The 27,716-nt window shown below is 55.2% G+C and overlaps 1 protein-coding gene across 2 annotated transcripts; it reads right to left on the reverse strand.

The window, feature by feature from the left end:
• Positions 1 to 5,022: 5,022 nt before the first annotated feature.
• LOC308521705 (uncharacterized protein C6orf118) lies at positions 5,023 to 22,531 on the reverse strand. 2 transcript variants are annotated; one of them, XM_081094789.1, is made up of 10 exons: positions 22,485 to 22,531; positions 21,035 to 21,699; positions 19,352 to 19,474; positions 18,167 to 18,226; positions 16,489 to 16,613; positions 14,276 to 14,334; positions 11,677 to 11,861; positions 8,682 to 8,735; positions 8,106 to 8,167; positions 5,023 to 6,373 (listed from the first exon to the last, which is right to left on the reverse strand). In XM_081094789.1, the coding sequence occupies exons 1-10, from the start codon at positions 22,507 to 22,509 to the stop codon at positions 6,316 to 6,318; spliced, it is 1,416 nt and encodes a 471-aa protein (XP_080950915.1). In that variant the 5' UTR covers positions 22,510 to 22,531; the 3' UTR covers positions 5,023 to 6,315. The 2 variants fall into 2 exon arrangements, with proteins under 2 accessions (XP_080950915.1, XP_080950916.1); XM_081094790.1 differs by lacking the exon at positions 8,682 to 8,735.
• Positions 22,532 to 27,716: the final 5,185 nt, after the last annotated feature.

Genomic DNA, 27,716 nt, shown 5'->3' on the forward strand with positions numbered 1-27,716 from the left:
GGCTCCAGGCAGAGGGACACCCACACCCACACTCACACCCAGGGCCCCAGGCAGAGGGACACCCACACCCACACCCACGCCCAGGGCTCCAGGCAGAGGGACACCCACACCCACACCCACACCCACACCCAGGGCTCCAGGCAGAGGGACACCCACGCCCAGGGCTCTGATTATTTTCCCGGGAGGCATCCCTGGCCGTGAACTTGCAGAGTTGAAGGTGCGCACACCGTGCACCGTGTCAGCCTTGAACATACTGCAAATTGCTCTTCAGAATATTTGGACTAATTTACATGGTTACCAGCAACACCCGGGCATGCTCTTTTTAAGCACCCGACTAGTTTGCTCACTGCAGTGTCTTTTCCACTTCTATCTGCTCTGCTCAGAGCTAAATATATATATCTGAGCCTGGAATGGCAAATCCCCCCACATGCGTGCCCTTCTCCATCTCACTGATGAAGTGAGGAAGACACACCTGACCAAGCGCACACACATACACACTCACACACACTACACGTGCACATACACGCGCACACATGCACACTCACACACATGCATGCACGCACACACGCGCACATGCGCGCGCACACACACAGAATCCTCTGCTGAGCTGGACTTGCCCACCAATCCCTCCTCAAGGCAGCTCTACAGCAGCCACTCCCACGGGAGAACTGGTGCCCAGGGCTGAGCCCCCGGCCGCCCGAGACTGGCTCCCCCACCCCAGCACTGACCATGCGGCCCCCGCTCCCTGCAGAGACAGGCTACAGAGAGTCTGAGCATGAAGGGAGCTGCCTCCCCCATCCCCTGAGCCTTCTCCACCCCCCCCCCCCACATGCCTCCCCCTTCATTGGGCCCCTGTGATCTCAGGGTGTCATTATGGTGCCCTCCACAGACCGGGCCCCTGGTGGGCAGCCTGTGCTGGAGATGTGAGTGTTCAGCTGAAGTGACCTCCCGATCAGGTGCTCTCTCCAGAGAAACTCTTCCCGCACAGCGACGACCCCTTCCCGTCAGCATTAGACGGTCCCCAGGACTGGGCCTGAGGCATTCACGCTGAGCAGAGGATTCAGATGCCTGGGAACATGCCACATGGCCAGTCCCCCAAGGTTTAGCCCCTCGTGTGTGGACGCCATGTTGGCCCGCGCGGGAGATGGGGATGTAATACCTGAGCATCCGTGTGTGGCTGAAAGACCATTCTGTGCAGGCCTACTGTGTGCCCGTCTGGCCTTTCCTCCTCTCCGGGACTTTCCCGTAATAGTCGCCTGTGGGCGGTACATCTCCTGGTGGACACACAGACAGACAGACAGATGGGGAAACAGACTACACTATCCTCCTATATAATAAAAGGCTAATATGCAAATTGTCCCCTCCACCAGGAGTTTGACGGGCAGTTTGACCAGGGGCAGGCTGGCCGGCCAACTTCCGGTGGCCTCTCCCCCAGCCAGCCCTGCCCCCATTGGCCCCAATTGAGGCGGGGCTGACCAAACCCCACCCATGCACACATTCATGCACCGGGCCTCTAGTTTGCATATAACTGTGCATGTATTACGCGCCGCGTGCACCACACTAGCTGTGTGTGTCTAATGCATATTCGTGTCTGTACTTAGGACGCGGGATCACGCGGTTATGAAGCGCTGCGTGTCCTCCTTGTAGAGGGTGGTCGGCTCCGCGTCAGCTCCAGCTCCCAATGGCCCCCGAGCCCCGGACACCCCTTCAGCCTGGCTGTCGGCAGGGCGGGCAGAGAGGGGAGATGGGCTCTTCCTGCTCGAGCGGAACCAGGTTCCTGCTGACTCGTTGCTCTCGCTGCTGAAGTCACCTCCCCCCAACCCACAGCCCTGTCCATCTGGGAGGCCCGCTCGGCCCTGTGGTTTCTCGGGGATTGAAGGGCCAGCCCCGAGACTCCGACCTCAGACCTGACCTGGGGGAGGGAGGGGGACCCGGGGGCACGGCCTGGCATGGACGGTTCTGGTCACGCTCCGGGAATTTCTCAGAGGGAAGCCGGCCCAGGAGGAAGGCTCGGGACTGGATGTCCCCGCCTCCCAGGGCCATCCCGCCTCCCTTCCTCTCCATCCACCCTTCCCAGAAGTGGACTCTTTCCCTCTAAGTCCTCGAAAACAGTAGCGGCTGCTCACCTTCCCGGCAGCAGCGACTGCACCTCCCGGGCCTCCAGGAGACCCTCCTGGTCACACACGGGGACGCCGACAGCACGAGGACCGCGTGGTCTCCGCACAGAAGAGACACACACGTCAGCTGCGGAAGGGCCCCGTCGGCCCCCGCACCATCCTGACGCCCAGCCTCTCAGGACAGTCACTGACTTTCCTGCGTCCAGGTCACTTCTCTGTGGCTCACACATTAGCAAACCGTGGCCCTTGATGAGCCGGGACACTGCCCGGAGGAAACACCCTCTGAAGGTGGTTCCTACGGCCATGGGGGTGCTGCTTTGAGAAGTTTCTGGTTGTTCAAACCTCTCTGACTTAAGGTGACATAACGAGGAACTTCTTGCCCAGCCGGCGGGGCTCAGTGGGTGAGCGTCGGCCTATGAACCAGGAGGTCACGGTGTGATTCCTGGTCAGGGCACAGGCCCGGGCTGCGGGCTCGGTCCCCAGTGGGGGGCGTGCAGGAGGCAGCCGGTCCGTGACTCTCTCTCATCATTGATGTTTCTCTCTCCCTCTCCCTCCCTCCCTCTCTGACATCAATAAAAATATATTTTAAAAAAGAATAACTTCTTAGTTGACTATGAAAGCTGCTCCCACGATGGCAGCTGGGAGTCTGACACCCACAGCCACCCCCGGGGCAGCGCGGGGCGTTTCGCTGCTGTTGCCTGTGGCCGAGCTCGCTGCCGTGCTTTTCTGGTTCAACATCTCATCCCTCTCCCACGGGCTGCGGGGACCGACTGCGCCAAGGAACCCATTTCCGGGGAGGGGACAGCAGGACCTGGCCCAAGGGGAGACAGAGTCGTTCCCGTGCCAGACAGGGAGGAAGGCACCGCTGTAGCCCCCTCCGCATCCCCCCTTCCTCCTGCCCCCTCCTCCCCTGTTGCCCCTTCCCTCCCCCAGCTGCCCCCTCCCCCGCAGGGGCTGGACCTGCAAGCCTGGGGGACCGCCCGCCCTGTTCCCACCGGAACGCAGCTCCGTGGCTGCTGCTGGGGACCTGTCAGGGCAGCTCAGTGTGAGCTGAACCAGATGCTGACCCCACGCATCTCAGAGCTGTTGGCTTATAACCAAGCAAACTGCCCACTACGTGCTGCCGGCCACGACGCGTCGCCTGTCTCCACGTTGACGTCCCTGAGTGGCTCGCTTAGCATTTGAGGTGAATGAAAAGGTACCTGCAGCAGGAGGTCTCTGTGCAGGTGCTTCAAGCAGGCGGGGGGCGGGGCTGGCTGAGCCACAGCCCTCCCACAGCCTGCCCCCAGAGGACTGTGCCCGCCGAAGGTCAACCCTCATCCTCAGGAACAATGTTCTGAAGGTAATGCTGCCTCCAGGTGCTTAACTGTGACAGAACAGGCTGCTCTGCCACCTTGTGGCTAACACAACAAACAACTCCCTGTTCCAAACGGACGCACAGAACCCGATTTCAAAGGGAATGTTCCGGAAAGCTGAACTAGGAGAGAAGATGGCGGGGCCATCACCTTGGCCCAGCTTTGACCACCCCAGTGTTTATGGAACACATTTGAAACGCTCAGTCAAAACTCATGAGGAGTATTTTGCTAAACAAACTTACTGAGTCACGTATTTCGAGTTTACAGTTCAATGAGTTTTGACCCACGTAGACGAAATCACCCCAACATATACAAATTTCCATCACCCCAAAATATCCCTCATGACTTTTTGGCCAAACCACCACCCCCTGGCAGCCCTACACACCCACCTGCTTGCTTCCATGTGAGGCCTGTTCCAGGATTTTCAATAAATTGAACCGGACAGAATTTTTGTTTCCTGACTTCTTTCATTGAAGGTAATGCTCTTGAGCTTTACCCATGTCACATGTGTGAGTAACTAAACCCTCCTCACTGTTGAGAGCACTGCATCGTACAGAAATGCCACGTGTATTCACTGTCCCGTGTGTCTCTTGACCCTGTTTGGCGCTTTTGCATATTTTCTCAAAGATCCACACTTTTCCCTTTATGTTTTAGTACATTTCTAGTGGTTGCTCTAGAGTTTATAATATGTCTCTTGATATAATCATGGTCTCCCGTCAACATCTCTCACGCCATTTCACTCTCAGTGTAAACACCTTAAAGCAATATACTTCCATTTCCCCCTCTAGTCTTTGTGCCCTTGTTTCTTTGAATGTTGCATATGCTATCAACTCCATGTGCATTGTCTGTATTTATTTATGCTTTTAAAATCAATAATTTTAAAATAAATTAAAAAACAACGCTCTTTCTTATTTACAAAAACGTTTACTATTTCCAGTGTTCTCCATTCTTCTGAGTAGATCCAAATTTTAATATGGTGTCACTTTCTTTGTCCTAATTGTTTCCTTCAACATTTCTTGTAGTTCAGCTCATCAGACAACTAGTATCCTCAGCTATTTTTGTATGAACATAATGTTTCCAAAAATATTTTTACTTTATGTAGAGACTAGATTGGCAGGGTTTTTGTTTTTTGCGCCCTCCCCCCAGCCCCCCACCCCCACCCCCAAGCATTGTCAGCATTTTAAGAGTGCCCATTGTCTTCTGCCTCACATAACTTCTATTGATAAGTCTGTAATATTACTTGTTTTGGTGACTGTTCATATGTCTTTTTTCTTATAGCTTTTTACTAGATTTTCTTTCCATAACTTATTTTAAGCAATTTCATTATGATGTGCCTTTTCTAATCTTTCTTGAGTTTTTTCCTACCTCCTTAAATATGTGTTTGTAGTTTTCATCAAATTTGATGATTGTTTTACCATTACGTCCTCAATAAATATCCTTTCTTCCATTATTTCTTCTGGCACTCCAATTCCACGTGTGTTAGATTACTTGAATTTTCTCGTGTCATTGGGGTTCTATTAAATTTTCCAACCTTTTTTCTCTTTGTGCATCAGGTTGAATATTTCTATTGCTATGTCTTCCAGTTCACTGGAGCGTGCGTTTCTCCGCAATGCTGTCGTTCCAGCCACTGAGATGGTGTTTTTAAATTTAGAGGTAACAGCGGGTCCTTCGGTGTTTCATCTTCTTCCTCCGTGTATTTGTGCTTTCTTCAATTCCATGAGCATATTTACAATATTCTTTCAGCTCTTTTGAGATTCCTGTCATTCCTGGGTCTATTTACAGTGTGAACTCATGCTGAGATGGATCACCTTCTTCTCTAAAGCATAACCTCCAGCAGCTGGTCAGAGTGGAAAGCCATTGGCCAGGCATGAGGTTCTTCGCACCTGTAATTTCACCATGGAATGAGGAAAGCCTAGAATACAAGTTCTCTAGGACTCTCCTAGTGCAGATTCCCATCTTTAGGCCGAAAGTCTTGTCCCTAAAAATAAATACATTCCTACCTTCCCAACGGATGACAATTGTAATGTTGACCCCGCAGCATATTCCGACAGGGACTTCACAGCAAACATTTCCAGATTTCCTAATGGCCTTAATGACAGGACAGAATGATATGTGCAATATGCTTCATTGAATCTCTTCTTTTTTAATGTATTTCAGTACTTCATGGATCAGTAAGAAATAGAGAAAAGTTACTCTGATGGCGGACTTTATGGCAGGAGAATCCAGGCAGGGGCCGAGTAGATTGAGCTTCCTGTATCCTTGGGCACATTCTCGTGGAAGTTATTTTTTTTTCTTTAAAGAAATCGGAAAGCCATGGTTTGGGGGGTCACTTCATCCAGGGGCCAATGTTGCCTTGTCCGTGTTGTCGCAGTGTCGTCAGGAAATTCCCCATCGACTCAGACCGCGCAGTGCAAAGCTCCGTGCTGGTGGCGTCACGTTTGTGGAGCATGGTGCCGGTGGCAATCAGCAAAGATTATTTAACCAAATGGCTATTAACCAGAGGACTTCGTGTTATTAAATGCCTAGACATAAGCTTACATTTATCTCGATTGCAACAGTGCTGGATGTCTTCTTCCCATCGAATAACTGAATATATTTTCCCATCCAATGAAGGCAAAAAGTACTCTAAGAACTAGTGCTGTAAATATGTTTGCAAAAGTAAAACTAATCACATGCACACATGTATTTATTTCAGTATCTTGAGTAAGAGGCATGTACCACGTTAATTTTATTGGAAATTAAAAGCGACAAAACGAGATGTATCTTCATTAACTTATACATATGCAAACACCCTCAGTGTGCACGGCGCTCTGGGTGCTCATGGGGCATTTACTTCGGCCACTTCAGTCGTTATCTGTTTCTTTCGGTCTCACATACTCTTTAATAAATTCCCAAAGGTTCCTTAAAATACATAAGAAATAAATATCTTAGATTAGCAAAAGGACATTAAGCGTAAAAGAAAATTTCAACATAAGCATCTATTTTGGGATACGTTTACTCAAACACACGAACTGAGTCTTTGCAACGCTCCCCTTCATTTCAGAGAATGTTCCGGCAGAGCTTTGGCCTGGAGCCAGCAAAGATCCTCCACACGATGGATCAGGAGAGGGTGGCGGCCGAGCACTTTAGGCCCATTTACTCTCCTTGCGAGGCTATGGCAGGAGCCGGGCCCAGCCCTGTATTTGCATTTCTATACCTTCCTTCTCCTTTGAGGGCACCTACCCGTGGCAAAACCAGGGTCCGCCTGTGTGGCTCACTCAGCACCTGCTCTAGCGCCTTTTCCCCGTGACTTTCTCTACCCCGTGACCTGGGAGTGAAATGTTCTATTATCTGGACCCCTTTGCAGCCAAGGGTGGTCCTGGGACGCGGTGCTGACCAATGAGACACGCGTAGAAGACGCCGGGAAGGGCTTTTCTTCCTCGTGAAACAAGCCTCATGCTGAGGAGCTTTTTGCCATTGCCCTTCCTCTCCTTTGTCTTCCTCCAGGGCACGTGGACCCAGCGCCTGAGCAGCCATCAGAGAGGCTCTGAGGAGAACTATACTCGAGGAAAACGCGGAAGGAAGATAGAAGAACGCGGTGCTTGATATCACTGAACCCAGCCCACAGCCGAGCTGCCTTTTGACTGCTGACACACACATGCCCTTTCATATCTAAGTCATCAATGGCTTTCTGCTGCCCCCAGCCATGCCAAATTGTAAGATGTGAACCGTATTACAAACTCTAAGAACTTTAACTATATAAAGTCTCAACTTATGTGGCAGATAATATAAACCAGCCATTTTATTTTTCAATTAAAAGCTTTAGAGCAGTGGTTCTCAACCTTCCTAATGTCGCGGCCCTTTAATACAGTTCCTCATGTCGTGGTGACCCCCAATTTCCTTGTTACAAATTGAACATCATTAAAGCATAGTGATTCACCACAAAAACAATATGTAATTATATATGTGTTTTCCGATGGTCTTAGGCGACCCCTGTGAAAGGGTCATTCGACCCCCAAAGGGGTCGCGACCCACAGGTTGAGAACCGCTGCCTTAGAGTACTGCATGTATAGGGTTTTTTGAAGATTTAATATCAATAAACACCACATGATTTGAGGAGGGAAAAGCCACCCACAGCCACAAGTCCCCCAGCTTCCTGATCCCTGCCCATGACAATCAACCCTTGGCTCTTCAGCTCTTTTCAAAGTATTTATTTTTACATAGATGATAGATAGATAGAGATGAGAGAGAAAGAGAGAGAGAGGGAGAGAGAGAGAGAGAGAGAGAGAGAGAGAGAGAGAGAGATGATAGATAGATGATAGATGATTGATAGATATAGACAGATAGACAGGTAGGTAAGTAGGTAGATAGATAGATAGATAGATCGATAGATAGATAGATAGATAGATGATAGATATAGATATAGATAGAGAAGAAAGAGAGGAGAGAGAGAGAGAGAGAGAGAGAGAGAGAGAGAGAGAGAGAGAGATTTAAATCTTGGGCTAATCATTGCTAAGCATAGGAGGGGGTGTAACATTTCTATTGAAAGTTGAGACGCACGAATGTCAATACTTCACAAGTGCTGGTCTCACGTAAAACACACGGTTTGAGAACATGCGACTGTGCCAGTGCTTTCTCACAGCGCAGGACTTACCGCTGCTCCTCCCCACTCAGCTCACTCTTCCCCAGGACCTGCTTCACCTGGTTTTCAGCGGTCTGCCAAGAATTAAAAGCCACCTGGTCATGTATGCCGGCAACGAAAGTGCATCCAAATAGATGCCACTTCTAGAATCGGGCATAACATTCTACTTCCTACTGTGTGTAACACAGAGAGAGATGCATACACGATAGAAACAGTGTTATCATCTATTAAGCAGAAAATTGTTAGCAGGCACTTTGGAAGGGTATCCTGAAAGTTGTTTGAGGTGCCAGTCCATTAAATTTCCTGTAACCAAATCAGCTCATTAAAAGTAATTATTATGTGCGGAAGGGTTAGAGAAATAGTAAATTCTGACAGACACATTCAACTATTTAGAAAGATTGTTTAATACATTAGCTTACGCCTCTCTAATTTTGAGCTAATATCTACATAGCCAGCAATTCCTAGCATTACAGAAAGTTATCATTTAGAAAGCTAATGCATGTATTCTAATTTGATTTTTGACATAGTACAAGAAGGCACTAGAGAAAAAATGGTTCTATTGAAAAGCATTGATTCACATAAACTTACATCTATTTTCTTCTTTAAAATAATATTTGCTCTTTCCAATTTTATAGTTTCAGTCTGTAGGGGAAAATGATTATAAGAGAAAGATACCTGGTTAATAATATTTATTACATAGTTTCCCCATTTATGGAACAAAATGTATTAGGCTGTTATTCTGATTTCAAAAATACGAATTGCACACCACTTAAAACAGATGCATGAAAAAGCATGACTGAGGATATGAAGACAGACAGACAGATCCTGGTCCCTGGGTAATAATCTAGAAGAGGTGGAGATTGGTGTTGGAAAAGATCAGAGAATTTTAGGGAAATTTCAGAATAGAAGATTCCCTCACTTTTCAGAACTAATAATATAATTTGTTGAGGTGACAGGATACAATATAAAAATACAAATATCAAGAAGTCACATATATACTAGAAATAACTGATTATAAACTGTAATGTAACAGTTGTTAAAGTTTTCATACACAATAGTAACAGATGCAATAAAGTCACAAAAATAAACATAACAAAAAATATTTAAAAGCAATGCAGAAAATTAAATTAACATAAAATGATCCTTGACAGGAATGTTAACATTATAAAGCTGCCACTTGGCCCCAAATCCTATATAATAAAAGCCTAACATGCTAAGTGTCCAGTTGTCTGGTCACCCGTTCAACCAATCAAAGCATAATATGCTAATGATAGGCTAAGGCCGCTCAACTGCTCACTATGACGTGCACTGACCTCCAGGGGGCAGACAGTTGACCAGTCAACCAGTCACTATGATGTGCACTGACCACCAGGAGGCAGATGCTCCGACCAGTAGGTTAGCTTGCTGCTGGAGTCCAGCCGATTGGGACTGAGCGAGATGGGCTGGACATGCCCTGGCCGACCTCCCGTGTCCCTCCCCTGTCCCAATCATGCACCAGCGGGGTCCCTTGGCCTGGCCTGCGCCCTCTCGCAATCCGGGACCCCTTGGGGGACGTCAGAGAGCTGGTTTCAGCCCGATCCCGCAGGCCAGGCTGAGGGACCCCACTGGTGCACGAATTAATGCCCCGGGCCTCTAATGAATTTTTAAATTCATTGGAAACGCAGTCAAAATGCCAAGAGGACTATTATTGAGACTTAAAAATGTAGTTAACCCTATGAATTAAAATATCCAACATCATTGTGAACAAATAATGATGAGCAGGGGTTGTAAAGACTTGCTCTTCCAGATATCCAACTTGAAAAGGATTGGCAATTACATCAGCGAGGCTGCACGGTATATAATTAAGACCTTGGGCTGCGTTTAAATCCTCACACTTACTCCCTGCTCCCTGTGCCCCGAATCAAGTCACACAGCGTGTCTGTGCCCTGGTCTCCTCGCCGGGAAAGAAGGCAATAGCAGCAGCTATCGCTTACTGTCTCTACGGGCTGCCGACATTAACTGAAATGCATTTTTAAATGTTCGCAGCTGTATCTGGTGCATTGTTCATCGCTGATCCATTCAGTTATTTTTCATTGGGTTAGAAGCAATGTATTATTTGAATTTAGGAGCCAAGTATGAGTAATAAAAAAAACTAATATAAATTCATGATATGGAATCATTATAGGGCGTCTTCTATTTCATTGATTCAACCCACTTAAAGAGATGGTAATTATGAAAGGAAAGTTTATATGACTTTGGCATCATGTTTATAATATGTAAAGCTGTAACTCTTTATTATTTTCAGTTTAAAATTTCAACTATAAATTAGTGTCTGTTCTCAGGACATTATTTAGTTGTTGTTTTTTTTAAAAAAAAAAGAGAGAGAGAGAGAGAAGATTCTAAAGGAAAACACAGAAGAAAGTCTGAACATATGATTTTAAGAGAGAGAGAGACATCAAAGCAAGTCTGGACCACTACCACCTTCCCATATACTTTATAATTCTGCTTAAAAGGAAGAAAAAGTGGTGCTGGCAAAATATATGTAACCATGTAACCACAATAAGAAAGAATAATCCCGTGTCAATGATAAACTCCGTAACTAGAGGTTAAATTGAGTCAGATTTTGTCCAAATAAAAGTGAGGAGATAACACAGGCACCACAGCATTTTAAAACAGACTATGATTTACAATATATTATTGTTCAACAAAGTTGATACAATCATTGTCAAAAACTGCTTTTAACCCAGTAGACTTTCCTTTCAATGGCCCTCACTCACTCAGTCCCCTCTGCCAGCCGAACCGCACAGCTAACTCCAAGTCTAACTCTGAGGCCAACATGTCGCAGCAGAAATTACAGGGGCTGGAGCCCCAACAGAATTAAGCTTGAACCCAACTTTGTCACCTCTACACAGTTCCATAGTGGGCGGGTCACCTGACTGCTCTGAGCCGCACTTCAGCTACTTAGGACACACTGGACACTAAATGATGACCGTTCATTCTATAACAAGAATTTTCTATACAAAACACTAAACTTTTCAACGGACCTGAAAGAGATTTGACCCTTAACCGAACTCTACAGAACTGTTTATCACCTTCATTTTTTGTTTGTTTGGATCTCTTAATTATTCTAAGCATGTCTTCATCATTGGCTACAAATGTCTATACAAGCGAAACCTTAAGCGGCCGGAACAACCAGGACAACCAGGGTGACCGGAACGGCCAGGACGACCGGAATGACCAGTCGCTATGAAGTGCACTGTGGGGGACGGGGATGGCTGGCCAACCTTCCGCGGCCCCTCCTCCTGGCCGGCCCCATCCCTGATCGCCACCCCCCCCCACCCCACCCCTATCTGGGGCAGGGCCGGCTGGCCAACCTCCTTCAGCCCCTCTCCCCACCAGCCCAGCCCCGACTGGCCCTGATTCGGGGCAAGGCCAGCTGGACCCCACCTGTGCATGAATTTGTGCACCAGGCCTCTAGTTTTGAAATAAAAATATATTTGCACCAAATTTTATGTAATTGTTTATCCTGTTGCAAATGAGATCACTTCACGTGGTTGCAATGGTTGCCAAGAGAAGGAACAATGCCAACACGGGAATCGCATACCTCGATGCTCTTGACCCTGCTCTCGGTGATTTGTAAAACCCTAGTGTGCACCAGGGAGGTTTTCATTTCTCGCTCCAGAGCTTGGATCTCGTCCAGCTTCTGGAGCACTTCGCATCTCTTCCTCTCCACCTGGTCGGACAGCGTGAGGTGCTCCTCCTCCTTGCTCACGTGTTTCTCAGAAGATTCTGGAGGTATTTTTTAAAAGCAAAGCATTACTGTGTTCAATATCATAGCCCTCAGTGATAATGTTATGCATTATTAACAACATTATGTCTTACATCGCTAATCTGTTATAGCTATAAAATATAATGTAGCCCAAACTCCAAGCATGCCAACAAAAACGATGGGATTGAGGGATGGGGTGTCATCTTTTAATCCCTTCATGTACCAGTAAGTGTTTCTCGGGTGGCCACTGTGAGCAGCTAAGACCAAACGGGGAAAACACAGGGCGACGTAGCCAGAGGAGTGGGACTACATTGAGACTCGACAGACAGGAGTTAAACAAGCGAAGGGGCAGGGGAGCCGGAGGAGCGGGATCTGGCACTTTCACTTAACAGGTTACCCCATGGGGCGGGGGCTGAGCACCAGGGCGTAACATCGAGAGGTGATGCTGGGAAAGGGGGAGGCCCATCTGAAGGCGTAGAACCTGCGTGAAGAAATCAGTGGAGGGCTTTTCAGTTGGAGAGAAACAACTGCCCCTGGGAAGACAGACAGACAGACAGAAAGATAGGCAGACAGCAGGTGAAGCATTGCCCTGGAGAGACAGACAGACAGACAGACAGCAGGTGAGGCATTGCCCTGGGGAGACAGACAGACAGACAGACAGCAGGTGAGGCATTGCCCTGGGGAGACAGACAGACAGACAGCAGGTGAGGCATTGCCCTGGGAAGGACGAGGAGCAGGAAGACCAGGGACTCTGGCTGGAACCTCGAGGGCGAGTCTGCTCAGAGCTCGGTGCAGGCAGGTCTGTGAGGACACCGTCCACGGCCCAGAGAGAGCCGTGGTCCCATGTGAGTCACTGAGCGGCGTGTAACACACATGGAGGGAAAGGGCATCGGACGGAATCGGTGTAAACAGTGAAGGTTAATGAGCAAGAAACCTCACGGAGCTGCTTTTGAGTATTTAATCATGTGAAATGTGCATCTAATTTTATGGTAAATTTTAATAAGTATGTAATGCAGCAATATTTGTAAAATGTAATCCATTTGCCAAGAACTGTGTGTTTTCCTCACAAGAAACAAGGACACAAAGAAGATGAATGGGCAGTGATCCCGCTGCCCCAGACTCTGTGCCTCCCGCGGTCGGTCACCACGTTTCCTCCTCAATCACCTGAGGGGGAAGCACTACCTGCTCCGACTCACCGACTGAGACTCACAGCTGAGGCTCCTGAGGCCAAAATAACAAAGCTCAGAACCTGGACGGCCACGGCCACATCGCCGGGCCACAGCCTGGCCACGCTGCCAGCCCACATCACCGGGCCATGGCCAGCCCACATCACCGGGCCATGGCCAGCCCATATCACCGGACCATGGCCAGCCCACATCACCGGGCCATGCTGCCGGGCCACATCACTGGGCCATGCTGCCAGGCCACATGGCCAGGCCACAATGCCGCCACGGATGCGCCCTGGGAGGGGGTCCTGGCAATGGGCAGAGGTGGAGAATGTGTGTGTGCAAGGCAGAGGGCGTCTCCAGCATGGACAGCCTTAGAAACTCCTCGCAGTCTGGAAAGCTGACTTCTTTGAGCCGGGTCTAAGAATGAGAAGGTTCTGGAAACCAGAATGGATTGTCCCCATTGCCGTGACCCTGACCACCACAGGAGACCGCGGCCCCTCCCAGGTCCTCCCCACGTGGCGGCTCCCGGGCCGTGCTTGCGTCTGTCGTGTATTAGACCCGTCTGCAGGGGAGACCCTGTGGTCCTCGCCATCCTCCTGGGCCGGACCCCGAGTCTATGTCACTGTCAGGCTCCTCAGGATCCGCTCCCAGAGCCTCGTTAAACCTGACCTGACTCTCTACACAGGCCCCCCCTTAGTCCCCGGGAACCACACAGACCTGAGAGCAGGAAACGGTGGCCCGCGTTCCCTGTTCTGGGGACATGAGCCGACAGGCTGCCCAGCCCACGGGAGCGGGGAGAGCGGTCCGCACCCTGACGGGGCTCTCGGGGAACCAGGCCGTGTCTAAAGGGCCTCAGCGGAAACTGCCAGCAGCCCGGCCGGCGGGCTCCGGGGCTGAGCGGCGACCTAGGAACCAGGAGGTCACAGTTCAACTCCTGGTCGGGGCACATGCCCCGGGTGTGGGCTCGATCCCCAGCAGGGGGCGTGCAGGAGGCAGCCGATCCGTGATTCTCTCGTCATTGATGTTTCTATTTCTCTCTGGAATCAATAAAAAGATATTTTAAAAAACACTTCAATCAAATTAAACTCACTGTGTTTCTAAAGAACTTGATGGGAAAATCAGTAAAATGTGATCATTTCTCTGAAAACAAAAAAAAAAATACCCTCTGACATAACGAACGGCGGGAGGCCCTGGGCAGCGGACCAGGTTGGAAGCTCCGCACCCAGAGGTGGCGGGCCGAGCGGGAGAAGAGCATCGGGACTTGCCTGCCTTCTCCTGCGCGCATCGCAGCCGCCGCCGCTCCTCCGCCAGCTCGCTCCGGAGCCTGAGAGTGGGGACAACACGCCAGGTTAGAGCCCCTCCCCGCCTTCCTCCTCTCGTCTACTTTCTGTCTTTTTGAAAATTGAGAAATAAAAACTAATCTTCTTTGCAACAAAAAGGGTCGTAGGAGGTGCCTGTAGAGCGAGAGCTGGGGTCGGTCCCGTTGAAGACGCCGAAGAGCTATGCTGCCCAGACTGCGCGCCCGCCCCGTGGGAGCTGGGGAGCGGGACCAGTTATCTACCACAGCGTTTGCCCGTATTACTTTACAACCTGAATTCCTAACCAGCAAGGAGGCACAAACCTAGCATTTTAGATTCGGGGGCAAACACGTCAAGAGCCACGGAGAGGTCTCCCTGAGGCTGGAATGAGATTTCACCTCCCCTCACCACAGCTGACAAATCCCACTCTATTTCAGCTAAAAATAAAATACAAGAGCTTTAACCTGCTTCTCACCTCTGCCATTTTGGGATGTTTCTCTCCCACAGGCGGCGCTCTGGGAGGTCTCCAGCCACCCCCGTGCCTCCTCACTGGGCACAGCCCCGCGCCCGGGCCCTGGTTTGCGAGCCTGAGGCTCAGGGCTCCATGCTCCGACGCCCACTGCCTGGCTCTCCCAGCTGAGCAGAGGGCGACACGGGGACATGACCTCCCGGCACCGGACGCCGGCTTTCTGTTTTGGGGATTTTGACTTTTCCGAAGGCTGTCGTCTCCCAGTCACGGAAGCTGCGGTTTGTTGAGTTTTTGTCTTTGTTTCTTGTTTTGTTTTCTTGAGGATATTCTGGGGGTGTCAGATTTGCCTAATATTTTTTAATCGTTTACAAGTCATTTCCTCCAGAAAGACTAGTACCCAAGAGGTTAAGGGGAAGGTTTAGGTTAAAGACACAGTCAGGGCGTCCATCAAGGGTGTGCTGACTTTGCAGCTCCCGCCCATCAAATGAAGTCCTCGGGGATCCCCAGAGGAGACACGAGAACTGCAGCGACACCCCTCCCGGAGCAAGGCCAGGCCTTCGAGGTCCTGGGCCCACGGGGCGGTGTGTGAGGAGGCGGGGGACGGGCATGCGGGGAAAGGCCGCACCTCACCCAGGGACGCAGGAAGGACGTAACATACCCGTGTCACACACTAAACACTGTAAACGGTGAGAGTAACATGTGTGTGTCACGTACTGTAAACACTGTAAACGGTGAGAGTAACATACATGTGTCACGTACTGTAAACACCGTAAACGGTGAGAGTAACATACATGTGTCACGTACTGTAAACACCGTAAATGGTGAGAGTAACATACGCGTGTCACGTGCTGTAAACACCGTAAATGGTGAGCGTAACATACGCGTGTCACATGCTGTAAACACCGTAAACGGTGAGAGTAACATACATGTGTCACGTACTGTAAACACCGTAAACGGTGAGAGTAACATACGCGTGTCACATGCTGTAAACACCGTAAACAGTGAGAGTAACATACGCGCGTCACATGCTGTAAACACCGTAAACGGTGAGAGTAACATACATGTGTCACGTACTGTAAACACTGTAAACGGTGAGAGTAACATACGCGTGTCACATGCTGTAAACACCGTAAACGGTGAGAGTAACACACACGTGTCACATGCTGTAAACACCGTAAACGGTGAGAGTAACATACATGTGTCACGTACTGTAAACACCGTAAACGGTGAGAGTAACATACGCGTGTCACGTGCTGTAAACACCGTAAATGGTGAGCGTAACATACGCGTGTCACATGCTGTAAACACCGTAAACGGTGAGAGTAACATACATGTGTCACGTACTGTAAACACCGTAAACGGTGAGAGTAACATACGCGTGTCACATGCTGTAAACACCGTAAACAGTGAGAGTAACATACGCGTGTCACATGCTGTAAACACCGTAAATGGTGAGAGTAACATACATGTGTCACGTACTGTAAACACTGTAAACGGTGAGAGTAACATACGCGTGTCACATGCTGTAAACACCGTAAACGGTGAGAGTAACATACACGTGTCACATGCTGTAAACACCGTAAACGGTGAGAGTAACATACACGTGTCACACGCTGTAAACATTGTAAATGGTGAGAGTAACATGCGCGTGTCACGTGCCGTAAACACTAAACGGCGAGAGCAGAAGCAGGGAGTGAGTTGGTGACCTCACCTGTCGTTGCGCTCCAGGGCCGCGTTGGTGGCCGCCACGAGTGCCCTCAGCTCCTCCCGGGCCCGGGCGACATCCTCCGTCCTCACCGAGCTCCTCGCCAGCCCTTTGGCCTCCTGCATCAGAGTCTGCGTGGGACACACAGGAGGGGGTGTCCCTTGTCTGGCTAGTCCAGTGCAACCAGGCTGAGCCCAGACATCAATTCACGTGAAAATCGGCCTGGCCAGGGGGCTCAGTGGGTGAGCGTGGACCTAGGAACCAGGAGGTCACTGGTTGGATTCCCGGTCAGGGCACAGGCCCGGGTCTCAGGGTCCATCCCCGATAGGGGGCGTGCAGGAGGCGGCCGATCCATGATTCTCTCTCATCATGGATGTTTCTATCTCTCCCCCTCTCCCTTCCTCTCTGAAATCCATTTTTAAAAGATATTTAAATTCCAGTGAAAGTGGTAAGTGGGGAGGACTGGGGTGTGGGGAAACATGGAGCAGGGACAGCTAGTCCGTGAAGACCCGGAAAACACACTTCTCACTGTTGTAAGGTTTTGGTTTACAGGAAATGTTTTACATGGTGCGTTTCCTGCTGGTGTGCGTGGGGAGGACGCGCTGGTCGATGCTTCAGGCAGGCCCAGCCCCCGTCCCAGCAGCATCAGGGGCCTCCCTCACACCCCTGCAGTGACAGGCTTGCTGGCGGTCCCCGACAGCTCCTGTGACGGCCACGGCCTCTCCCAGGAGGGGAGCCATCAGAAGTTCCCTCCGAAGCCCAGGCCCATGGGGCAGAGGCTCGATTCAGGCCGGGGCAGCGGAGGTCCCGGCCCTCACTGCCCCCCTGTTCCTGGGGCAGAGGCTCGATTCAGGCCGGGGCAGCGGAGGTCCCGGCCCTCACTGCCCCCCTGTTCCTGGGGCAGAGGCTCGATTAGGCCGGGGCAGCGGAGGTCCCGGCCCTCACTGCCCCCCTGTTCCTGGGGCAGAGGCTCTGCTTCAGGCCGGGAAGCGGAGGTCCCGGCCCTCACTGCCCCCCTGTTCCTGGGGCAGAGGCTCGATTCAGGCCAGGGCAGCGGAGGTCCCGGCCCTCACTGCCCCCTTGTTCCTGGGGCAGAGGCTGCGTCAGAAGCAGGGCGGACGCAGCGTCAGGACCCCGTCCCTCCCTCCCAGCCCTGGGCCCGTCTTGTGAATCAGGTTGTCCCAGAAGCATGGCCGCTGCCCTGGCCCAGCTCAAGAGCAGACACTGTGCCCAGGGAGAGGGGATGGCTGTGTGCCCCACCCCACCCCTCCCCCTCACCATGAGCAGAAGGTGAAAAGTGAATTCTTTACCCATAATGCCCTTCAGCTAGTCCAAGGTGTAGCTATTCTAAATTATGTAGGCACAGCCCTAGCTGGTTGTCTCAGGGGATAGACAGACTGTGGCTGAGGACTGAAGGATCCCAGGTTCGATTCTGGGCACATGCCTGGGAGGCAGGCTTGATCTCCAGCAGGGGGCGTGCAGGAGGCAGCTAATCCACGATTCTCTCTCATCATTGATGTTTCTCTCTCTCCCTCTCCCTTGCTCTCTGAAATCAATAATATATATATATTTTTTAATTGTTTAGATTATGTAGGCACGAATGGGTCTTCTTGGGTTCCAGATGTTTCTGCTGCTGGTGAATGAGGAAGTACAGGCTCTGCGAGGCCCCTGCGTGAGGGGGTACCTGGTACTGCTCCGTGGGCTGCGTGCTCAGCAGGACGGCCATGTAGAGCTCGTATTCGTCCTACACGGGGAGAGAGAGGGGCTGCGGAGATGTGCTCTGAGCTAACGGCACAATGGGGGGTTCTGCAGGTACAAGTAACATGGAGGTTAAGGATGTCAGTTTCGATCACTGTAAAAAACACAAAATATTTCCGCGTTCTACTAAACAAGACACACGTTAAAGGCATACGACCTTAGCATCTTGGCAGCCTATCTGAGTGTGAGCCCTGGATCCCCTCAGGGTAGTGCCATAAACTGCCGGACAGGAGTCCCCACAGCACCTCCTGCCACACGGACGCCCCTGGGTGGGTCCGGGGATGTGCCCTGCCAGGGTGGCCACAGATGGCTGCGTGTAGATATTCAGTGCCACTCGGAACCGAAGACTGCAGCTGTGGGCGCCACCCAACCTCAGCTAGGCTTCACCCCCAAGGGCGCACTCACCCCCAAGGGCACACTCACCCCTGAAGGCACACTCATGCCCGAGGGCATCCTCACCCCCCCCAGGGCTACCTCACCCCCCCGAGGGCACACTCACCCCCGAGGGCACACTCACGCCCGAGGGCACACTCACCCCCCGAGAGCGCACTCACCCCCCCCCAGGGCACACTCACGCCCGAGGGCACACTCACCCCCGAGGGCACACTCACGCCCGAGGGCACACTCACCCCCGAGGGCACACTCACCCCCGAGGGCACACTCACCCCCCGAGAGCGCACTCACCCCCCCCAGGGCACACTCACCCCCGAGGGCACCCTCACCCCCCCAGGGCAACCTCACCCCCCCCCCGAGGGCACACTCACCCCCGAGGGTGCACTCACCCCCCCCCTGAGGGCACACTCATGCCTGAGGGCACCCTCACCCCCGAGGGCACACTCACCCCCGAGAGCGCACTCACCCCCCCCAGGGCACCCTCACCCCCGAGGGCACCCTCAGGGGCCCAACAAGCTTCCTCTCAGAGGGTCCAGGAACGTTACCCGGCAGCACTGAGGGGCTCAGGGGGTGCATGTCCTTGCTCACAGGCACATGGGATGGGAACGCGTCAGGGAAAGACTGGCTCGGGGCTCAGGGCGGAGCTGGCGGGCGCTGATTCCAGGGCCGTTAAGACGGAGGGGCTGAGGTGCCAGGAGGCGGGACGAGTGCTGCTCACCTTCACCTCCTTCAGGATGCCGCCGAACAGCAAGGAGCTGCTGCACACGTCCTCGAAGGCCTCGCTGAAGACCTGCAGCCTGTGGAGCTCCTGCGGGTCGCACGCGCACACCTTCCGGAGCTCCTGGGGGACGGGGCGCTCAGGCCCTCTGCTCGCCTCCGACCGCCTTCCCACCGCCTTCCTGGCCGTCCTGCTCAGGCCCTCCTGCCCGCCCCCCCCCCCACCATCCCGCTCAGGCCCTCTGCTCCCCCGCCCCCCACCAGGCTGGCGCTGAGGAGTCAGAGCTGGGGGCTTCCATCAGAGGGTGACGGAAAGCTCCCATGTTCAAGGATCAGCCAGGGACACACCACGGTGCACCTGACGCCCTCTGACCAGAGCTGAGAACCTTCGGTTACCTGCTCACTCTGCCTGTCACCATCTTACCCTGCCTGTCAATCACCATCTTATCCTGCCTGTCACCATCTTACCCTGCCTGTCAATCACCATCTTACCCTGCCTGTCACCATCTCACCCTGCCTGTCAATCGCCATCTTACCCTGCCTGTCACCATCTCACCCTGCCTGTCAATCACCATCTTACCCTGCCTGTCACCATCTTACCCTGCCTGTCAATCACCATCTCAGCCTGCCTGTCACCATCTCACCCTGTCAGTCACCATCTCACCCTGCCTGTCACCATCTCACCCTGCCTGTCAATCACCATCTCAGCCTGCCTGTCAATCACCATCTCAGCCTGCCTGTCACCATCTCACCCTGCCTGTCAATCACCATCTCAGCCTGCCTGTCACCATCTCACCCTGTCAGTCACCATCTTACTCTGCCTGTCACCATCTCACCCTGCCTGTCAGTCCCCATCTCACCCTCCCTGTCACCATCTCATCCTGCCTGTCACCATCTCAGCCTGCCTGTCACCGTCTCATCCTGCCTGTCACCATCTCACCCTGCCTGTCAATCACCATCTCACCCTGCCTGTCACCATCTCACCCTGTCAGTCACCATCTCAGCCTGCCTGTCAGTCACCATCTCACCCTGCCTGTCAGTCACCATCTCACCCTTCCTGTCACCATCTCACCCTGCCTGTCAATCACCATCTCACCCTGCCTGTCAATCACCATCTCACCCTGCCTGTCAATCACCATCTCATCCTGCCTGTCACCATCTCACCCTGCCTGTCAATCACCATCTCACCCTGCCTGTCAATCACCATCTCATCCTGCCTGTCACCATCTCACCCTGCCTGTCAATTACCATCTCACCCTGCCTGTCACCATCTCACCCTGCCTGTCACCATCTCATCCTGCCTGTCACCATCTCGTCCTGCCTGTCACATCTCACCCTGCCTGTCACCATCTTGTCCTGCCTGTCACCATCTCACCCTGCCTGTCACCATCTCACCCTGCCTGTCAATCACCATCTCACCCTGCCTGTCACCATCTCACCCTGCCTGTCAATCACCATCTCACCCTGTCAGTCACCATCTCAGCCTGCCTATCAGTCACCATCTCACCCTGTCTGTCAGTCACCATCTCACCCTGCCTGGCACCATCTACATCCCAGTGATGTTCTCTGTAACGGGTGGGTGGCTGTCATGTTCTGCCTGGGGATGTACGGAGGTATCAGAGGGTGTGTCCCCCTCAGCATGGGACCCGAGTGCCCTGCGCCTGTGCCCACAGCCCCCCCTTACCTGCTCCAACTTCTTCTCGAGGCGTAGCGCCGCCTTGGCCCCCGTGAAGTCGCTCTCCAGGAGGTCCTGCGTGGCCAGCACTTTCCTCTGGAAACGCAGGAACTTCTCGTACTTGTCCGCCTTGGTCAGGCCCGCGAGGTGGGAGGTGACGTAGCAGTACTCGTCCCTGCCCGCGGGCGAGAGCACGCACTGCCGGCTGGACCGCGCGGCCTTGAGCTTCAGCACCTTCACCTCCGGCCACGTGAGCTCCTCTCTCCTGCGCTGCGGGGGAGAGCCCCCGGCCCCCCCACTCGGCTGCGGGGCGGCATCCCCCTCGGAGGGGGGCGCCCGTGCCGGGGGGTGCAGGTAGCGGGACAGCGGCGCGCCCGGGGCCTCGCTGGGGCGCAGTGCCGTGGTGATGGTGAAATGGGCCAGCGCGTCCTTCATCGCGGCCACCGTCTTCTCCGACGGCTTCGCCGGGCGTCCCCTCGCCCTGGGCGGGTAGGCATTGCGCCAGTGATGGACGATCTTCTCGGGGGGCCTGTAGAGGTTGTTGGGGTTCAGGTGGCCCGTGGTGTGGAGGGAGATGTCCTGAAGGTAGCCTTTCTCGAGTCCTCGCAGCAGTTTCCTGACGTCCCACAGCGCGTCCACAGCTGAGGCCGCCCGGTGCCCCCACGGCAGGCGGACTGCACAGGGAAGACGGGCCTCATGCCACTCGCTCCCCGGGACCAGAGGGCAGCCACGCAGCGGCCCCACGGATGCCCCGTTGCCGGAGGAAGAGCGCAGGGACCGAGAGGAAAGCATTAAACCCGCTCGTCAGACCAGCTCTGCCCAGAAGCAACGGCCTGAACCAGCACCCAGGGGTTCTCCCAACACGTAGCGGGGGTCCCAGGAAGGGGGCAAGTGACAGCTCCCACAGCCGTCTGACCAGTGAGCCACACACAGGCGCCCGTGGCAGCAGCTGCAGGTCCCGGTCAGACCGCGGCCTGGACGGGCTGGGTCTCAGGTGGCACCGGGCCATGGGGGGGGCCGGGCGGGGTTCTGGAGGCTTTGGGGGAGCGGCGCTCCCAGGCTCCCGGTTGCTGACATCCCCCAGTCCTGCTGTTGTGGGACCGGCTCGCCCCACGCCCGCTGCGGGTGGGGGTCACTGAGCTCTGGGGGAACCCCTTCTCCAGACTCACGGTGCCTCCACCTCAAAGCCAGCGGCACTTCCCTCACTTTGCACGCCCCTCCTTCCAAGGACACACACACACGCACACGCACACACCCCCCGAAGCAGTGTCCTCTGCGTGCTGCTGGGAGGTTTTCTGTGTTGGCACCTCACGCGCAGACCCACTCCGAAACCCGGGGCCGGCGCTGAGCTGCTGCCCCAGGAAGGTCCTCATTGCCCACTCGGGGCTCAGAGACACGGGCTTCCCGGGCAACCCAACATCACACACCTCCCCGAGCAGCCGAGGGCCAGCCCACTCACACTCCGAATCCGAGTCCTCGGCCATCCTGCTCCCTCGGCCACCGGCTCCGGGCGGGGCTGCCGTTACCGAGGAGACCGACAAACATTCTGAGTCCCTCCCCCTCCAGGTCCCCTCCCCTGCTGCCGGGCAACCGGACACGCGGCCTCCCCCTCTGACCCTCCCGCTCTCCGGCCTCTCGCCCTCCTCAGGGAGTACGAGGTCTGCTTGCTTGTTTTCGCTTCAAAAGAAAACTTTTTATAATTTGAGAAAACATCCAAATACCCTGGCACTTTCTTTTTTTAAAATATATTTTTGTTGATTTCTGAGAGGAAGGGATAGGGAGAGACAGAAACATCAGTGAGGAGAGAGAATCATAGATCCCCTGCCTCCCGCATGCCCCCCACTGGGGATGGAGCCCGCACGGGGGAGAGGGGGTGGGGGGGGTGGGGGGGGGGGTCTTTGAAAACTAACCTACCCGTTCCCCCCCGCAGAGGGCGCTGGAGGGCAGCCCGCGGGATCCCCCGTGGGAGCCGAGCAGCCACAGGCGGGGCTCAGGCCCAGGGAGCGGGGACTGTCCCTGCGGTACCTGCATCTTCTTGTATTTCTGTGGGCGCAGGTGGGACTCTGTCCGTGGAAGCGCTTACAGGCCGAGCGGGGATGGGGGGGGGGCGCCCCACGGCTCACAGGGCTCCGTGGAGGTGGTCTCAGGGGACAGGTACCTACAGCGCCTTCCTCTCTGGTGCTGACGCGTGAGGGCCCAGCCCTCACAGCACAGTGTTGACAGGAAAATGCCCGGTTGCACCAGCTGCATCGGGGCTAAGTCTCCAACCTCCTGTCCATGGAAAGCGAAGATCACGTGGGGCCCCCAGGGTTTCCAGGACCCACAGCTGAGATGGAGCCTCTGCTCCCAGCTGCCTGGGGCTGGCGAGTCTCCCAGGCGGTGGCCGTGCCCGCTTCCCCCGCCCGGCGGCAGGTGTGGTGTGGGCGGAGGGCAGGCTCCCGGGTGGGAGGTGTGGCCCCGGGCACTGGTCACGGCCAGAGTCCAGCCTGCGCTGCCCCCGCTCCGCTCCCGGGCGGAGAATGGGTTCGGCTCCTTTCACGTGACACTGCGGCGTCTCTGTTGAGATCAGGAAGGATTTATTTGTTCCCAGCACCTGTGCCTCCCCTGAGTGGGCCTCAAAGCGGGGTACGCAGGCTGTTCAATTACCGCCCCCCCTCACACACACACTCAAGGGGAGCTTGACACCCCCCTGCTGCCCTCCCGTCTGAGGTTCCACGCTGGGTTTGGGGTGGGAGCACGCTGACTCGGTGAGCTACGAGGGCACAGGTGGACGCCCCGGACGGACGGGGCGCTAGAAGACGTGAACATAGTTGCGGGACCTGCTGATCACCCACAAGACCAGGGTCCCAGCCACTGAGTTCCCCCTCCTCAGGTCCCTCCCCTCGGCCCTCCCTGTGCTCACAGACACCACCAGCGCTGCTGCGGGTCCCTCTGCTGCGGGTCAGGCCGCACGATGGCCCCGGCTGTGCGAGGGTCAGCGGAGGAGACCAGGGGCCCTCGCGGATGTGAGCAGAGACTGGGCAAGCCGCCGAGGAGGGGGCGCGGGGAGACAGGCCTGTCCTTGCGGAAAACCACACCCACCAGACATCTCCGGGGTCTCCTCTGCCAGGCCCTCCGTCACCCACTGGGAGCAGGACTCGGGAAAAGCAGGAGGCAGCGAGCACTGGGGCGTGCAGACGGGGGCAGAGGAGCGAGGGGTGAGGGCCCCGTGCTGCCGGTTGACCTCTGCCCTCCGCCCTCGGCCATGTCCCCTGAGCCAGTCCGGGCGTCTCTGGGCTGCTCAGAGGCAGGGTGACCCCGTTTGTCCCCCAGCCACGTATGCTGCCTCTGAAGCTGCCTCCCATGTCACACCCGGGAGTTCCCATTGGGCGCTGGTTCTCTGGCCCAGGCTGACCCCATAGGGCTGCCACCCCCCCAGACAGAGGTGTGGGCCCAGCCACCTGGTCACATGACGGACTGGGTTTGGGACTCAACTGTGAGGTGCGCCCCCTCCAAGCTCTGCGAGAAAGTGGGGACCAGGAGCCCCTGATCTGATTCCACATAACTGATGTGGGCCAACTGGTCCCCGCACCCCTAGTCCTGGGGCAGGACAGTCTGAGGACATCTGGCTCCGCTGGAAACCAGCCGATCCATCCCCCGAGGCTGTTCTCTCAAGAGCTCCTCCCTCTGGACTCCAAGTCTCGGAGAGTGAAAGGCGGGTGCTTTCGCTTCCTCCCCTCCGGCCCCACAGGACTGTCTCCGCAAGAACGGACCCCGAGGGATGCCTCATTTGGGGGTGGGGGGGGTCCACCTTAGTCCCCACGCCCTTTCCAAAGGCAGTGAAGTCAGCACAGCGCAGGCCTGCGGTGCGGGCGCCCCGGGGGGGGGGGGTCCCCTGTACTCGCTGCCTAACTCCTCCCACCCAGTCAGGCAGCAGCACCGGGTTCCTGGGATCCTTAGAGGATGGAGTTGATCCACGTGGCCGAGCGCCTGGCACGGGTAAGTGCTGGCTGTCTGGGCCTGGGCCTGGGGCCCACGCAGGGCTGTGCCCAGGAACACACGCAGGAGGGAGCCTGTCACCCTGGAGCAGCAGACCCTCCAGCAGGGAGGGCGTCTGGGTTCCCAGAGAGGAACCCACTGAGCAGGACGCGGAGAGCGAGGCAGAGCACAGCGTGGCCGTCCACGGGAGGACACGGAGAGCGAGGCACAGAGCACAGCGTGGCCGTCCACGGGAGGACGTGGAGAGCGAGGCAGAGCACAGCGTGGCCGTCCACGGGAGGATGCGGAGAGCGAGGCAGAGCACAGCGTGGCCGTCCACGGGAGGACGCGGAGAGCGAGGCACAGCACAGCGTGGCCGTCCACGGGAGGACGCGGAGAGCGAGGCAGAGCACAGCGTGGCCGTCCACGGGAGGACGCGGAGAGTGAGGCACAGCAGTGTGGCCGTCCACGGGAGGACGCGGAGAGCGAGGCACAGCACAGCGTGGCCGTCCACGGGAGGACGCGGAGAGCGAGGCACAGAGCACAGCGTGGCCGTCCACGGGAGGACGTGGGCCTCCTGCGGCTGAGCCAGGGGAGCGGGGGTCCCCGAGTGTCCACCCGTGAACTGTCATTTACTCCGCAGCACAGGGGGGCCCCACAGGCGGCCGTGGGAGGACTCGGGCCTGTCAAGCACAGCCTGCATCAGGCAGACGGAGAAGTCCCACGGGCACCATTCACCCAGGGGTCCGACTCAGACCAGGCAGCCAGGGCCAGCCTGCCCGGGGCACCATGGTGTCTGTGGACACATCAGCGCGTGGCATTATCCTAGCACCACCGTCTCAGGCAGTTGCTCAGGAAGTGAGTATTGAACCAAAACCCGCGCCCAGCGCTGCGCACAGGCCATGGCGGGAGGAGGTGGCCGAGAGTCAGCTTCGAGCGCTGCAGCCTGGCGTGTCCCGAGGCGTGGACCCTGTCACCACGTGAGGGGCCCTCACCCAGGGAAGGCGGGTTCTCTTCACTCCCAGGCTCAGCTCCGGTTTGCTCCTGGCTACCAGGATGGGGGCCGCTGGACTGGGCTGTGGCCTGATACTGCTCACGTGCTGCCCGCCTCGGTGAGCGAGTACCCACTAGACACCCGTCAGCGCAGCTCCCCGGGGAAAGCCGTGAGGGCGCACGGGGAGGTCAGTCTGGAACCTTCTCCACCACAGCAGGACCCCAGCTCACACACGCACACCCACACCCACGCCCCGGGGACTCCTTCCCACCAGCCGAGCCGGGAGAGGGCCACTGTCACTGCGCCCCACACGGGAGGCTGTTCAGGAGCCCGGGGCTGGTGCTCGAGGTCAGCTCTGTGGCCCGAGCCGTCCTCCCCCAAACACTGCCAACCCCACACCGCACAACCCGCCACCCCACCTGGCCGAAGCAACAGCGGCACCACCTGCCCCAACTCAACGTCTCCTAGCAAGAAGGCATCGCGCGCCCGAGGCTGCACCGCGACACTTCCCCACGTGCAGCCTCCACGCACGTCCCCCACGCGCCTCTCCACGCACCCACGCGAGGCCGTTGACCTTCCCCACAAATGACAGCACAGGATAGCGGAGATGTTTAAAAACTGTATTCAATTATTCACACTGAAGGGTATCCATTAAAAGTATGAACAGCTCTGAATATAGTCCATGTATCATACATATATATACTTCGTATGTACAGTTACTGTCGACAGAACTTCTCGCTGCTCCCGAGTGTGTGCTGTAGGACAAAGGTGGGCTCTGCACATGGCACCGCATACATGTGCGCGTGCCGGCGGCTGGGATGCCGAGTTTACGCACAACTCGCCTCGGGTTATAATACACGGTGCTGTTCATCGTACGAACGTGACAGGAGCGGGTTCTCTTACATACAATGACTGCAGGTGAGCACGTGAAGGTGCACACGTGGACAGCACGTGTCATTACAAATGCAGAGGCCGGGCCCCATCGGGTTATTGCAGTTGCGCGTTTTACAAAGATCCCGTGACACGTACAGAATGATGTTTGGAAATTTACTCAACCACAAGCAGCTGGATACGGTTCATCTGAAACTCCTCCTCCTCCTAAAGACAGCGCCGGGCTCGGTACAGACCCACGGGCGGGGCTGCGCGGCCGGTGTAACTGCACTGCGCTCCACGGCGCGGTCAGCCCAGGCTCTCAGCGAGGTGGGGACCTAGGACTTGTAAGGAAAGTCATCTTTCCTTTTCAGAAAGATCCAAAATGCTGCATTTCTTCCAATGGTGGCCACTGTTCACAGTGTTTGGGGCAGCGTATCCTCGGAACCAGGTTGAGCCTTGTGCAGCCACGCCTCCAAAAACGCGCTCGCAGAACACACCCCGTGCCCCCCGTGCCGCCCAGGAAGGCTATCGGAGAGGCGGCAGAGGACTGCCGTGCCATCGCTCACGGCACGTGGGTGGCTGGAGTCCTGGAGAACACACCCTTACCCCTTGACTGACAAGAGCAATCAAAACTGTCCGCTTAAACTTCTGCAAACACACAGCCCCTCACAAACAGGAGCTGAAAACTGACTTCTCTGCTCTGCCGCCTGGACCCGGCCGAGTCTCGCCAAGTGCCTGGAGGCCTGGCCTGTGTCAGGGGAGCGGCCGGCCTGCGCTGGGCTGTCAGCCACACCCGCTGGCAGGAGAGCGAGGTCACGGTCGCCTCCCGAGCACGGCTTTGCGTGGACGGTGCAGGCGGAAAGCTGA

This window comes from Myotis nattereri, assembly GCF_964212035.1.
Source record: "Myotis nattereri genome assembly, chromosome: 6".
Taxonomy (NCBI): Eukaryota; Metazoa; Chordata; class Mammalia; order Chiroptera; family Vespertilionidae; genus Myotis; species Myotis nattereri.

Excerpts from the sequence above, each read along its gene's own strand:
- LOC308521705 (XM_081094789.1), bottom strand. The coding sequence starts at position 22,509 with ATGGCCGAGGACTCGGATTCGGAGT. Across the intron at positions 21,700-22,484 it reads CGAGGACTCGGATTCGGAGT|TCCGCCTGCCGTGGGGGCAC; the intron begins GTGAGTGGGCTG and ends TTCCCTGTGCAG. Across the intron at positions 11,862-14,275 it reads ATGCGCGCAGGAGAAGGCAG|AATCTTCTGAGAAACACGTG; the intron begins GCAAGTCCCGAT and ends AAATACCTCCAG.